Source organism: Megalops cyprinoides, chromosome 5, assembly GCF_013368585.1.
Source record: "Megalops cyprinoides isolate fMegCyp1 chromosome 5, fMegCyp1.pri, whole genome shotgun sequence".
NCBI classification, from domain to species: domain Eukaryota; kingdom Metazoa; phylum Chordata; class Actinopteri; order Elopiformes; family Megalopidae; genus Megalops; species Megalops cyprinoides.
The window spans coordinates 1,911,100-1,926,748 of record NC_050587.1 but is presented as its reverse complement, the minus strand read 5'-3'; the positions used below and the strand labels follow the sequence as shown (position 1 = coordinate 1,926,748).

The 15,649-nt window shown below is 42.6% G+C and overlaps 1 protein-coding gene across 8 annotated transcripts in view; it reads right to left on the bottom strand.

Moving 5' to 3' along the window:
* Window positions 1–1,429: 1,429 nt before the first annotated feature.
* cdk5rap2 (CDK5 regulatory subunit associated protein 2) overlaps window positions 1,430–15,649 on the bottom strand; it is a 53,569-nt gene continuing 39,349 nt past the window's right edge. For 3 of the 8 annotated variants that reach the window (XM_036528447.1, XM_036528453.1, XM_036528449.1), the window contains 15 exons: window positions 11,033–11,157; window positions 9,447–9,515; window positions 8,430–8,699; window positions 6,084–6,209; window positions 5,886–6,002; window positions 5,410–5,599; window positions 5,130–5,251; window positions 3,946–4,176; window positions 3,790–3,867; window positions 3,328–3,593; window positions 2,998–3,138; window positions 2,632–2,770; window positions 2,470–2,516; window positions 2,155–2,215; window positions 1,430–1,817 (listed from right to left, as the gene is read on the bottom strand). In XM_036528447.1, coding sequence (XP_036384340.1) covers window positions 1,732–1,817; window positions 2,155–2,215; window positions 2,470–2,516; window positions 2,632–2,770; window positions 2,998–3,138; window positions 3,328–3,593; window positions 3,790–3,867; window positions 3,946–4,176; window positions 5,130–5,251; window positions 5,410–5,599; window positions 5,886–6,002; window positions 6,084–6,209; window positions 8,430–8,699; window positions 9,447–9,515; window positions 11,033–11,157 — 2,068 coding nt within the window. In that variant the 3' untranslated portion in view covers window positions 1,430–1,731. The remainder of the gene's footprint in view (window positions 1,818–2,154; window positions 2,216–2,469; window positions 2,517–2,631; window positions 2,771–2,997; window positions 3,139–3,327; window positions 3,594–3,789; window positions 3,868–3,945; window positions 4,177–5,129; window positions 5,252–5,409; window positions 5,600–5,885; window positions 6,003–6,083; window positions 6,210–8,429; window positions 8,700–9,446; window positions 9,516–11,032; window positions 11,158–15,649) is intronic. The other 5 variants (XM_036528450.1, XM_036528454.1, XM_036528448.1 and 2 more) reach the window with 5 other exon arrangements.

Genomic DNA, 15,649 nt, shown 5'->3' with positions numbered 1-15,649 from the left:
TCGATACGAATCAAAATGACATCTCACATATACAGCCCTGTAAGAGAATAGCATCCGTTACAAAGCCAGACTTAAGACAGATTAATGTGGTTTCAGTACTGAAGCTTTTCTGTCAGTATTGGCTGGTAAATATGCTAGCGTTTTAGCAGTACATTCCAAGCAGGCCATCTGCAATTAATTTTTTTTTCAAGTTTGAAAGTGGTTCATTCTTATTAACAGACTCTAAACTATTCATAAATAAAAGAACTAATCAGGACGAGTACCTGTGGACAGGCTACTTGTGGAACAGAGTGGAGAGTTTTCTATGTGGTTAACTGGTAAAAAGCAATGGCTACACACGTCACAATTTTGGCAACCTGAAAATGTTCCTCGAAATTAATGAAAAGATAAAGGTAGGGTGAAACTTCTCTGATTTATGGTAAATATTAACAGTAAAGAATAAACAATGGCTGGCAGGGATTTGAGAATTCACAGTATGTCAGATGGGTTTGTTCCATGGTATAATGATGCAAAGAAGGGACTTTTTTTTACCTTTTCTAGTATCAGAGTTGTTGGTACTGCCTTAAGATCTTTCCAGAATATGCACTGAAACATTCTTTACTTCTCTGCAGTGCAATAATGTACCAACATTGCATTTTTATTAACACTGAAAGGAAATAAAATTACAAGTTACCAATTGCTTTAATTTCATGGGCAAAAGTTATATTACAGTGATCAGTGAAGTAGCACTTTATAAGCCCTTATAAAGACCTGGATGTATGAGGGGCAAAGGGCATGGACAATTATGTTACCTCAGCTTATGTTATGAAGAATCTGAATAAATGGAGAAGACCTGCAGCATACAGCAACTACACATGCAACAATAATAAAGCAGCCTATCTTTTCAGCTGTACTTCTGTACCAGCAGAAAATACAGGATGGCTCCTCAAAGTCATCCAAAAGGCTAAACAGCATGGAAACCACAGGCTCATAATACAATAAGAGGTGTATAAGAAACTGTGGTATCAGAATTTTAAGGACCTTTTAAGTTTCTTTCTTTCTAAGTCCTTAACTATAAAAATTCAGTAAAGGATACCACCTCAAAAAAGTTTTTTGAAGAATTTTTTTAAGATTATGTTCTTTAAAGATTAAGTTTGTGAGAGACAAATACACATTTTCACTCCTACGTAGCCATTTTCAGTTTTTTTATGTTTCATGTTCATGTGTGATATCTCCTTTCACCATGTTCATACACAAAAAGGTCAAAAAGGACAACATTTCAAGAAAATCTCGTTTAATGTGTCTGTACATTCTTTTCTTAGCCTTTTAACAACTTTTTACCAGTTTCTCAGGTGAACGGTTTAAATGAACATTCAGAATCAACAAGGAAGGCTATTTCATGGCAAAAAGGTTTTTAAAACACATTCTACAGGTTCACAATGAAAAAAGGCAGTGAAATTAAAAGGTCTCGTTTGCAAAAATTAAAACTGAAGTGTAAAAGTTACGATGGGTTCAGTATTTACATGAGTAAAACCTTTACATTATTGCTATGATAAAATGCTTTACAACCTTGTTATCAAAATAGGTCTAAATTTATAGGTATTTCTGCAAGTACAGAGCATTTCCAACAAGTACTCTTTACTGGACAAGTACCTTGACAGCAATAAAGGCAAAAAGGCAGGAAAAAAGTAAGGGACAGGGTAGGTCTAATAGCTACAGGGGGAGGAGGCGGACATGTCGCTGCACTGATCCTCAGGCGACTCCAAGTGTCCGGCAGAGCTCTTGGACACACATCTCATGGTGGTTCCCTCCATGGGTCACTGTCCATAGGCTGGTACCTTAAAAGTGGACAATGAGGGAAGGTAAGCAACAATAAAAGAAGAGAGTCCTCCAGAAGCTCCACGACAGGTAGTGAAAAGTAGGGATGAAATTAAGCTTCAAGCCATTAGTTTTACCAACCAGCAAAAGTGACAAATTTAATTATGTTGACAAAATCACTCTAACAGGGAGAAATTCAAATGAGGCCAAACTAGGTCTGAAGTAAACAAGTTGGGATGACCAGCATGCATTTATTCTGTAGAATATTGGTCTGATGAAAACAACAATTGAAATTCACACACAAGGCCTAAATTACAAACCCATGCACGAAAAGAACCTTCAGACAAACAAACTGACCTTCAATTGGCCCTGGTAAGCCTTTAAGGCCAAAAAGTGTAAAATAATTTGTCTGCGATTGCTCAGATCAAAGGATGTCATGAAACAGGAGGAAAAGAACAGACAGAGCACATTACTATAGCAGAAGAACTAGCGTGTGTTCACTGTAAGAAAAACAGTATGTAAATGCCACTACTGTATAATATTCACAGTAAGCTCCAACTGAAGAAACATTCACAGATATCTGTAATTTTGGACTCTGAACAAAATAGACACTGGTACTGTATTATTTCTCAAGATGTATTCTCTTAAACTAAGAATAAGATTATCACTCACCTCTAAATTGCCTCTGGCTTTCTTGAGTACACCATGAGTCAATGATACTGTGGAGACAAAATGCAATCAATATGACTGTTCTGGTTCTGTGAATGTAATTAATCAATGTAATTCACATAAACTCGGAGCACGGACAAACTGCATTTCCAAGGAGGGACTCACACTGATCGATGATGATCTTCTCCATGCCCTCCTTCAGCCGGTTGGTGGTGCGCAGGCGCTTCACAGCCCCCGCAAGCATCCTCTCTTGCTGAGACAGCCTGCTCTTCAGTCTCGCAATCTCATTCTTCAACAGATCATCCTGAGGTCAGGTTGAGAGACAATGGTGGAAGAGGGTCAGGTAAAGGTTAAATTGTTCACATAATGGTTAAAGAAGGTCAGACAGAAAAAAAGTTGCTGCGAACGCCTCCAGTGGATGGTTGACTGCAGCAAAATGTCAAATACACGCAGCAACATTTGTTGATGCTACTCCTGGTAATGGCAGAAGCTTGGCCCTAATTAAGGCTGCCCTTGGGGAGCAGTGCACACCTGATGGCTCTGGGTGCCGTCCACAGAGGTTGTAGCCGGGAGAGAGACCCTCCACAGGAGCTTCAGCAAGCGACTCGCTTCTTCCAGTACCTGCTGTATTGTGTTGATGTTTGTGGAGAAGCCCTTGAGAAGCTGCTGATCCTGAGAATACCAAGAACATGAAATGTGAGGGCCCTCTTCTCTTAGTGTAACAGTACTACGGAGAGCTAGACAAAGCGGAAGCAGCTGACTTCTCTTCACACCCATCTCAGTGTCGGCTCCCAGTGCCTTGCACAGCATGGATGGGGATGGTGGATCTCCTCATTTCCGTATGGATCCAGGTGTTCTTACCTTGGACTCAGAGTCCTGCTGAGACAGAGTATGGATGCACTCTTGCAGGTGTTTGTCCATCCCACTGGTCAGCCTCCGCCCTTCAGAGATCTGCTTGCGGAGGGCGCTGTAGTCCTCGATGAGGCCCAGGACATGGCAACCATTCTTGTTGGCCCAGACGTGGTGTCCCGGGACGAGCCGGGAGGGCGTGGGGGTGGTGCTGTCTGCGGAACTGCCGCTGCACTGGGACACATAGTCCAGGTCCCTCCTCATCTGCCTCTTTGCCTCTGCAGCCAAGACATTCAGCACATCACCTCCACAGCCAATGGAACAGCCCCCACACATCGGAAACACTGTCTGAAAACACGCCTAGCATTCAGTCAGCCCAGGAGCAAAGCTAGAAGACAGCGTTTTAGACTATGGAAGCACCATGGAGTTCAACAAGCTCAGAAACAGTCACAGTTTGGCCTCTGTGAGACATACCGTGCAGGACACTGGAGGATTCCCTGCCTTGTGGAGAGGTATCAAGGCCATTGTGTGTGGGGGATTTTGTACCATCATCTGAAACATAAAGCATGATCTTGGCTCTCCAGTAACACGGCACTGAACTAAATTTCAAACAAGAGAGATGGTGGTTACCTCCGCTGCGGGCCTCTCTGGGTGGGAGGTAGTTGATGAGGATGGTGGAGTGCGAGCCCTCAGGCCTGGCCACGCCCCTCTGCAGCTGCTCCTCCAGCTTCTGCCGCAGGGCATTGTTGGTGTGGATGCTCCTCTCCAGCTGCACTCTCAGGTGGCGGATCTCGGACAGGAGCTCACTCAGGTCCAGGGCTCCTGACCCCGGGTTTGACGCATCCTGAGCCAACTCTGAAACTAAGTGGCCAGCCAAACATCACTGGTGGAGCACTTACTCAGGTCAATATTGACCTCATTTCTCCCTCATTTCCCTTCATACATCTGGACTGTTACCAGATTATTTCAAGTGAAACTGTTTCTTCCGTGGCATGAGGTGATCAGCATTGGTCAAATCCCCCCCTTTAGTATTTATAAAGTACATTTACATTTATTCATTTAGCAGACGCTTTCATCCAAAGCAACGTACAAAAGTAATCCATTACAACAACAATAACCTCCAAGGGTCCACTAACAAGATTTGTTGTTCAATGATAGTATACAGCAAACAAACCATTTCAGAAAATCTAACAAGACATTAATCTATTCTAATCCATAGTAGAGGCTCCTCTAGGCTGCTAAAAAAGAACTAAATCTTTATTTTAAGAGAAATGTCAATTTTATTTTTCATTTAAAGTCATTTTTTTAAGTTCCTGCGATATAATGTCATTGTGTGTAGCTGCAGTGTCAGTTTGATCCTGCTGTAAGTGCGATGGCCTGGAACACACTGAAGAGTGCCCATTCATGCGCTCTAGAGACTGACTCTGACTCATGCTGCTCACTGAACCCTCACTGATGACCTCACAAGGACTAATTATGGCTGCCAGCACTCAGGGTAGAGCTCAAGGAAGACCAGACCGGGCCATACACAGAAGACCTCATATCAATGAGACTGCTGCAGTGATTTCTCATTCATTATGTCCTCTAATATCTCCAGCTTGTGATGAACATTTTTAAGTAAAGAAAGATTCACAGGCCAAAGAACTTCCTCTTGGTGTGTCTCAACCCTTATTCTAGTCTTCTAGTGAACCTTAACCTATTCAGCAATGAAGTATTTCAACGACACAGTACACGTACACACACACACACACAGATGAAACCATCACAGAACGAGACAAAGATCACAACCAATGAGAAGAGCTGTTAAGCCATACCGGTCTGCTTGTCGGCCGCAGTCTTGATCTGCTCGTACACCTGAAGCTCCACACGCAGTGACTGCAGGAGCTGGTGGTTGTCCATGAGCTGCTGTCTCTGGACATTTATTTCACACTGTAACCTGAAATGATTGCCAGCACTTGTTAACAGAACCGTGATACCTGCTTCATAAATGCAGCTACAGGACTGCTCTGTATGCATGAGGGTGCAGTGATATAGATGCCAGACAACACCACTATCTGACTGCTTTGGGTATGGCTCGCTCAACACAGGACACACCTGTGGATCTCATCTCGGCTGTAGTGCAGGGAGTCCTGCAGGTGCTTGTTGTCCTCCATCGCGTTGGTGAGTCGGCTCTGCAGACAGCCACTCTCCTTCCTCAGTGTCTCGGACTCATTCCTCAGATACTCCAGCTTGGCTGTCTTCCTGGCCAGGGATTCTCTCAGCTTCTCATTCTCCTTCTGTTTATCTGTACACCAGATCACAGTGTGTTTTGAGTTGTGTCAGTAGGAAAGATGAGAGAAACATCCCACTTCAAAGAGCAGCTGCACAGTGAATTAGACATCCTCTGGAGGAACAACCGGAGACAGGCTTAACAGATGCCATGCAACGGGATGCCAGTGTGCCATTGTGCAAACTGACTGCTGATGCATACATGTGAGATCACATGGAAGCAGACTGAGGCCTGAAGCCTGAAGCCAGTGCTGCTTCTGGTTGTTTGAGCCCAGTGTGAGAAGTCCAGCTGCTGGACCTACCTCTTGAGCCCAGGCTCAGCTGCTCCTTCAGAGCCTGGTTCTGGCCCCACAAGAAGCGAACCTCATTGGCCAGCTGACCCTGCTCTTCAGCCCCATGGATGAAGATGTTTGTAGCTGCTGGACAGAGAGAAGAGGGGTATTACAGGGCTGAATTCACACTGGGAGCGGGCCTGTGAATGCTCAAACGTTCTCCCTGACCTGGGTCCTTCTCCAACTCCGCCAGCTTGCGCTCAAGCTGCTCCCGGAGCCGGTCGTTGGTGCGGATGCTCTCCTCCAGGCGCAGTCTCAGGCTGCGGATCTCCTGCAGGTGCTCGGCCAAGACATCTGTGGACGGGGAGCAAAAATCAGCTCCATAGCCTCTTCAAAATACACCCAGCTTTCACTCAACACATGAGCGCAGGCAGAGGAGAGTGATTTCAGACTATGGGAGCACCATCGAGTTCAATAAGCTCAGAAACAGTCATAGTTAAGCCGCTGTGTTCTCCAAAGGACTCAGGGCTTGTGAGACATACCATGTGGAATAAGTCGCTATGGAACAGTTTGAAACAAAAAAGGAAATTATTTAGAAAATACAAGTTGGAGAGCTCATATAGTAATAAGATTGAATACAGTAATATGCAAGCTCAAGTTAAGAAAAAAATAAGGGAAGCCAAAAGGTGTTATGAAAGACAAATTGCACTAGATGCAAAGAGCAACTCTAAACGTTTTTTTCAATATTATGGTCAAAAAAGTATGGTTAAGGATGAAATAAGAGGTATAAAAAACAAGGATGGGGTTATGGTTTATGATAACAAAGCTATTGCTGATACACTAAACAGTTACTTTGTGGAGAGTTTCACTAGTGAAGTGTTTTTGCATATGCCTTCAGGTGCAGTCAGTTCTCAGAGACTTATAGAGGAAATTGATTTAAATGATGCAGAAGTACTAGATAAACTTCAAAAACGTAAAACAAATAAGGCAGCAGGCCCTGATGGAATATATCCAAGAGTTCTCAGAGAACTAGCAGAGGTGGTTTACAAGCCTCTGACAGTTATTTTTAAGCAATCCCTTAAAACTGGAGAAATACCAGATGACTGGAAACATGGCAGTGTAGTACCTATCTACAAGAAAGGAGACCGGACTGAACCAGGAAATTATAGGCCTGTCAGCTTAACTTGTATCGCATGCAAAAAACTGGAATCCATCATTAGGGATAATTTGGAATTATTCCTGGAACGAAATGGTGTTCTAAATGATACCAACACGGTTTTCGCAGAGGGAGGTCGTGCTTAACAAACCTCCTGGACTTCTTTGAGGAAGCTACAGCATGTCTGGACTCAAACCAAGCTTATGATATTATCTATTTGGACTTTCAAAAGGCATTTGACAAAGTTCCGCACGAGAGACTCATATTGAAAATGACATCTGCGGGAATTACAGGAGCTATCACCGAGTGGGTTCGAAGTTGGTTGTCTAATAGAAAGCAGACTGTAACTGTGGGAGGAATTGTATCAGAGCAGGGTCCTGTACGAAGTGGAGTCCCGCAGGGATCAGTGTTGGGGCCTTTGCTATTTCTTATATACATAAATGATCTTGATGCAGAGGTTAGAAGTAAAATAGTAAAATTTGCAGATGACACAAAACTAGGGTGTCTAGCCAACAGTATAGAATCAACTAAGGTATTGCAGGAAGACCTAAACAGCATCCAAAAGTAGGCAGATACCTGGCAGATGACTTTCAATTTAGATAAATGTAAAGTCTTGCATTGAGGAAATAAGAACCTTAGACAAGACTACTTCATGGGTGGAAAAAAACTAGAATGTGCTCAATTTGAAAAGGACTTGGGAGTAATGGTTGACCCAAGCTTAACAGGATCTAGGCAGTGTGCTGTAGCAGTAAAAAAGGCCAACAGGATGCTGGGATATATAGCCAAAAGTATTGAGTATAAATCTAAAGAGGTTATATTGAAATTATACAATGCCTTAGTCAGACCGCACCTGGAATACTGTGTGCAGTTCTGGGCACCGCACCATAAAAAAGATACCGAAGCTCTAGAAAAGGTTCAAAGAAGCGCAACTAAATTAGTTCTTGGCATGAAATATAAATGCTATGAGGAAAGACTCAAGTTACTTAACCTATTTAGACTAAGCGAGAGGCGGCTTAGGGGTGATTTACTTGAGGTATTTAAATTTATAAAAGGAATCAATAAGGTTAACTATAATAGATTCTTTAGGGTGAGTTCAGTCTGTAAAACAAAAGGACATAAATGGAAACTAGTTAAGAGTAAGTTCCGCACTGATATAAGGAAATATTATTTTACACAAAGAGTTATCAATACATGGAATAGGTTGCCAGTTGAGGCAGAGACCCTTGCTGTGTTCAAGTCTAGACTTGATGCAGTTTTGGATACTCTTTAATTAAGAAATGGCGAGCTTAGTTGGGCCGAATGGCCTGTTCTCGTCATCTTATGTTCTTATGTTCTTATGTGGGAGACTGGAGGATTCCCTGCCTCATGTAAGGAACACACAGGAACAGACTGTGTGAGGACCCTTTGAAGGGCTTCACCTGGGTTCATGGTTCTGCCCGGGGCACGGCTGCTGTCCTGCTCTTCCCGGCCCACCTCGCGCTCCCTGGTCCGGTCCGCCCCGTCCCTCTGGACCAGGATGGAGCGTTGCAGGTCCAGCTCGCTGCGGAGTGTCTCATTCAGCTGCTCACTGCTCCTCAGCTGCTCCAGCAGCCGGCTATTCTCTCTCTGCAGGCTGTGGAGCTGCGGGTCCCTCTCAGTGCCACCCGGGATGGCCGTTTGGCATGTGCTGCTATCCTGCGCTCCAGCTCCTGACAGTGTAGAGCACATTGCTCAATGAGGCTTTCCGCCTCATTAAAGTTCTGCCACCTTTGCATCAAAAAGGGCTGCTACTCTCAACTAACCCCCATGTAACACTGATGACCAGTGCTGCAAAAACGTTGTGAGGTGTCCAATGGAACAACTGCAGAGCTGGCATAATCCCAGTGCAAAGCTCTGCATGTGGGGCATGGGTAAGTTACTCAGTTTTTAACTTCTTAACAAAAAACAAAATCATCACAGGTAGTTTATGAGAAAAATGAAAAAACAGGCTCCTAGACATGCAGGCTCAGTGACTGGCTAATGCATTCAAATCAACTCTGAATGTCACGTGAATTCATAGAGTTTACAAAAAGCCAGTATTTTTGTAGCTCCATTCACCCTGATAGAATTGTCTTATTTTTTCACCTTTGCTTTAAAATTGGTGTAGAATTACAGGTAATGAACTGTCAGGCAAATGTTACCATTTTTCTGGGCCCTGGTACAATGTAGGGCCATGATAAATGCATCTGTGTTGCATGGGGAGGCTGGTGCTCATACCCCTTCATCTCACCCAAACAAAGTTGTCTGTACTCTTAACAAGATAAAGATATAAGGACTGATATTAGCAAGTGGCCCATTTGTACCAGAGTTGTGTACACATGCTATTAACTTGCGTAACTGAAACAAAGCTAGAAACTCTATATTTCTAACACTCTACTTTCAGTATACATCCAGGAGCTTCCCCTCCAGTTCCGTACCTGGAGCAGCATCGGTGGCAGGGTGCTCAAGCGCCTCTGCAGCAGCTACACCATTCATCCCTTTCAACCCTGTATGGAGCAACCAGAAAGCAGAACTTCACCTATCTGTGCTGTCTGACAAACTAAGCACAGCTCCTCCAAAGGGCATCCACATGTGTGCTCATCAGACTCCAAAATAAGCAGATGCACCACATGTAACTCCTTTAGGAACCCCAAGCATGAAATGCTAACTGTAAAGAGCGTTCAGGTGGCTGTGTGAACAACAGAGCCCATGGGCTGAATTTCAGCAGGTGTAGATATACTGTACAACAGAAACCTCTGCAGAGTCCCTGCAGCCCCGGTTCTGCTGTAACACAATACATCCCAGATAAGGCTTCACTCAGCCTGCTTTGCATCTAGCCATTAAAGTGAACACACAAGATTAGCCTACACAATTAGCCTAACCATACACACTGAGTTGCAAGCTGTTTTTCAAATACGTCCGCTTTTCTTTTCTGTATACACTTCAATTACAATGTGACATCTGGAAATATGCATTACTAATATTACATGAACCTCTCAAACAAAAATTAAGATCTAAAAGAATGAAGTCTAGTAACATTTTACACAGCAGAAAGCAGCCAAAAAATCTCCAACTGGATCATGACTAACAACCAACAAGCAAATATTCCAACAAGGTAATACCTTTGTCTCCATCTTTTGCAGCTTTCAGTACTTTCTTCCATCGGCCGTGAGAGCCAACACCTTCTACCTTTCCCCCCTCACGCTCTTCCATTTTCTCAAAGCTACCTTTGCCCCTCACACTGTGGCCATCAGTAAATGAGCATTTGGGCAAAAACTTCACAGTGCCCGATCGCATGTCACATATAATCCACTTCCATCATAGCAGCCTTTGTCTCAGCTTGAGGAACACAATTTGGAGATTAAACAGGATACTGGCCATGAATAATGCATTTTTAAGTGCTGGGGGAAACCCTACACCCATCCTGTCCTTCTCTCTGCTTCTTTGTGGTGTGTAACACTTGACTTCACAACAATGAGTATTAGTGGAAAATAAGTGCCATTACTAATGCCATTACAGAGGGGAGCCACATTGATTGAGGCAATCTGAACGCAGGAAAAATATTTATATTTAATGCGAGTACTGGTCCAACAAATGGATTTGGAGCAAATGTGAAGCACACCTTTACCTGATGTATCCTCACTCAAGGACAGAGTCCAAAATTCAGTCATCTTTCTACACAACATAGACCAGTCTTCCCTTTTTGAACACATGGCAATTTACTTTGGAAATGTGCTTTTATGTTAAACATTGTCATGGGAAGTTGAACTGTTATGTGCTGATTGGGCAGCTAAGCAATCTGTCGTGGTTATTTATATTATTCCTTTATGCGATAACAGCTTTGTTAAAAAGTTCAAACTCTGTTCATCCCCTATACTACAGATCAACAGTATCTCATCATTTGATCATCCACATCCCCTACTTAATGTCCTGAGTTAACACATTCACAACATCTCAGCCCAGAAGAGGTCACCTTGGAACCCATGGCTGTAGTGGAGCTTGTGAGTGGAGGCGGGGCTCTTACTGGAGGAGGTCACCCTGTCAGTGATGTCTGAGTCTGAGCTGTGGTGACTGCAGGAAGAGTGGGCCTGGAGCTGCTGCTGCAGGCTCTGGACAAGGCGATTCTTATCCTGCAGCTCTCTGGAGAGCCTGGAACACACAAATAAAGCAGACTCTAACTCTACTTAAACACTACATACTGGTGTAGTGATACATATAACCTGTAACATGTCATGTTAAGTTAAAAGTTAACTCTCACAATAACAGTTCTGGTGATCATCTGTTGATATTCTTTTTCAATTAGTCTTTAAAAAAACATTTTTAAGTGTGTACTTTGTGTATTTCCAATATTCACAGAAAAGAATACACTCATTCATTGTTAAAATAAACGGTTTGCATGGTTTTCAAATTAAATTTGGATTCACAGATAAAGTCAAGTGTCCTACACCAACTCCAAATAAAGGCTTTTTGTTAGATAATCTCCCCAACAACATACAGCTGTTTTACTAAGGCAGACTGCACCTAGGGTAGTTTCACACTTCATTTTAGCCATATCTTTAAATCTATACAGTTCACTCAAATTTTCTCTGAATAAACTTCCTACAGAAATCTGTTTCTATCTTATTTCCTTTTATTAAAACAATTGCCTTGTAGTTGCCAACAAATACTTACACTACAATGACAGCTACAGGAAATCTACACCCTTGCAGAAATGCTCACATTGATGCAGAGAAATGTGAAAATATATGCTTTTCCTAACAGAATGAGAGCACCAGGGTTCAATCGAGACCTTATGCATCATCATAAATGAGGTAAAAATGAGGTAATCATACACAAAAATAGACAAGATGCTGAAGACCACTTAGGACAAGGTCCCTTTTACAGTAAACCTGAGAGAGAGAGAATTTGCCAATGCCTGCACTGGAAACATAATGGTGGGAAGGATTAATGATATACGTAAGTTAATAAGACATAGATCGGTTTAAAATGGACTGCATTTATATAGCGCTTTTCTACTCATTTTGTGTACTCAAAGCACTTTACAGTTATATGCCTCACATCTACCTACCAGTAGCAGAGGCTGCTATACAGGCTTACCAACTAGCCACTGGGAGCTGTTGGGGGTTCAGTGTCTTGCTCAAGGACACTTCGACACTCTGCCAGGATGAGCCAGATTCAAACCAGGGACCTTCCAATCCCCAGTCAACTGCTCTACCTCCTGAGCCACTGTCGCCCCCGATTTAAAGGTCAGTTTAAATTTATGCTAGCCTTCCAAGAACACTCATCAGTGAAAGGTAACTAATGCCTGACATACCACCTTGTTCACTCAATATTTGAAATTTCAAAATGATACAACAGCCATATGTGAGTTTAAGTAGATTAGATACACTTTATCCATTTCATCTGCCTGTTTGCAATGAGATTCACAAAATTTTGCATTTCTTATAAGGTTCAAAATCTACAGTGTTAGCTAGCTCTACTTATTCATACACTTATGCAATTACCTTGCTATACTTATTTATACTTGTGCAGGTTTCCCTCACTAACATTATTTCTTCTGCATGTCTGCCATTTTACTAGCTATTGTGTAAGTAGCCAGCCAAGCATCAACTGAAAACATTAGCTAATGACACTCAACAGCTCAGGTTCGCTCCAGAACAGCATTGTCAGTGTAAAATTAGCATAATAATGCCGAAGACAAACAGTGAACAGAACTGCGATGGAAATACTAAAAGAACTGAGTTCTTGTATCGTTATGTTCACTCCAGCGGCTCATTTAGATCAGTTCTTTGAAAGAGGACTATTATCCTTAAGCATGCTATGCCACTGTAAGGATCTTTTCTAGGATCTCACGACAATCACAAAAGCTTAATTTGGGCATATGAGCAGGCCTTTAACACAATCATGTTTTTCTGTAAATATTTGTCTTGAGAAAAACCCAGGTCCGATAACATGATATTGACCAATTTATATAAGATTCCAAATAATCACCTCAAAAGCACAGCTGAGAGAGACTGACTCTTACAGGGCTGCTGTTTTACATCCCATTGTTCATTAAGATCATGTAACTGTATTTACATTTCAGTCAGATGCCCCATTTACCTTGTGGTTCCGTCATGCTATTTCATGCAATCTAACATGGGGAATAATGGGCCCAGAGGGATAAACCAGCAGAAAACAAAGTTTACGGCAAAAAAACAAAACAAAACAAACAACAAAAAACAGGTGAGTTCAAACACACACAGGTCACACTGCAAATGCATGCTTCCACCCAGGGTCATTACCATGTCAGGACACTCACAGATTCAGCTGTTCCTTAGTAGCTTCTGTTAAGTTCTGGTTCTGCTGCACAAGATATCTTAGCTGCTGTTGCAGCTGCTCTCTCTCACCCTCTCTCTGTGAGCGCTGGTAGTTTATCTGTTGATGGAGGCTATCGGAACTATCCAGTGGCATGCAGAGAGAGACTCTGCAGAATATTTCCAGTAGTACAACACAATGCAGCAGCACTCAAGAAGAAAAGATCACAGGCAGACCAACCACTTATCCCTCATGTTACACAGAGATCAAGTTGACCAAAAATGTTATTCCATCATTTGTGAAACTTGAGTGCTTTGCAGTGATGCGCGGGTCGACCCATAACCCGCGGGTCAGGTGAGTTCGGGTAAGCTTACTAGAAAAAATATCACGGGTTTGGGTGGGTCGGGTCAAAAAGTGACAAAGCAGCGTTCCAACTAAGTTATAAATAACAGAAACATTGCATGCAATAGGCTTTGCGTTATAGGCTCTCCGAATTGCGTGCTCCGGGCTAGGCTGTGATTACTACTAGTCCACCTTCCACCTTCTCTTCCCTTCTCTCTGTCTCTCTCTCCCTCTCAAACACACACACACACACAAACACACACACACACACACGCACCAGAGGGTACAGCGCCTCTTAGTGTTGATAATAGGCTTCTTCAGATTCGGGCAGGTTGTCCTGTCCGATGACACCATTACAGATTACATCATCTGCTTGGGTTGTGAGGCATTGTACAAATATGACGTTAATGTCTTTAATGAAGGGTTACTTGTTTTGCTGCTATTCAACAATAAAGAACACCGTTTGGAACAATTTGTCTGTTTATTTAGTAGCCTACACCCAGATGCCATTAGGCTAAGATACAATAGGCTATGCCTTGCTATCAATGTATTATGCTAACGTTTGGGCAAACAGCCCAAAAACAAAATAGTGCAACACTGCTCACTTTGCTGTCGCCTACAGTGGCTTGTGCAAAAACCTTGTTGTCTACACGAGTGTTTGTCCTTTTTGAAACGTGCACAAAATAAGAAAACGTTCTCTCTTACTCTATGATATGGATGCCATCGCTATACAGGCTGAAGTTGGTGGTTTGCCGGTCGGGTTCGGGTGGTTGATTAACGCATATTTTTGCGGGTTGGGCAGTGCGGATTGGCTCTCATAACAGGTTGAGTGGGTGCAGGTATTAAAAAACCCTGACCCACGCATCACTAGTGCTTTGGGTCAAAGCAAACAAGCCAGCTGAACAGTTGGACATTTGCGATTAGGATACCAACAGTTTACCACATAAGACATATTCCACTGACAGTTCTATGAAGACAACATGAGTAAGTGGGAAGGAATGGCTGTTGACAAGCTGTAATGGCTGCTTGAGCTAACATTAATTCAAATCACCAAATCACAATTAGGTCACAATTTAGACTTAAACGCAATAAGAGTTCTTTGAAGCCCTGTGTATTCTCCTCATTGTATCCATCCAATGTAATTAAGACAGCAGTAGAAGCTGACTGACAGCATGTTATTAACTGACATCTTGTACTTGTACTGAAATGGCAATACAATGACAGCAATATGGTATTATACTTAAAATGATACAGGGACTATCTAACGCTGCCCAATCAACTTCCACCACGATAGCTTGCTTTGTGCAGAGAAATGACCCAATGGAGTGTTTGTTATTCAGAAAGTAAAGTGTACTACTAACTGCACTATAATTTTCCATACAAATAATAAAACAACCACTCTAATAAAAACAAAAAAATCTGATTTTTTTTGTTTCATAAAGCATTGTCCAAAGTACACAGCCTAAGTAATATTATAAGCAGTACACGTCTTGAACATGATCCTCCTTCAGGTGCCTTTCAGACCAGAAAAGTCCTAGAATGAGGAGTGCAGCCAGAGTATAGCTTCTCAGCCTAAGCGGTACTGATGTACTCATGGTTTTATATTAAAGGCAAGACCTCATGATGCATTCCATTCCTGAAACACACTCTTCTCTTCTGCTTCCTGCTTTGTGAGTACTGAAGCAATACTAAAAGGACTGTTCACTGACCTATGACCATGACCCTATTTAAATCTGAGCTCAAATCAGCTAGAGGTTCCAAGAAAGTCATGATGTTGTGGAAACCTATTCAAATTTTGAATCAATCATTTATAAGAACATAGAAAAGAATGACCTCAGCAGCCAGATGAGAAGCATGTGTTTTAGCTCACACTGGAGTCTCATTTGATATGAGATTAAACTTGGATGGTACAGGGGTACAGGGGCAGCAGTGTAGCATAGTGGTTAAGGAGCAAGACCTGTAACCGAAAGGTTGCCAGTTCAATCCCCGCTGGGACACTGCT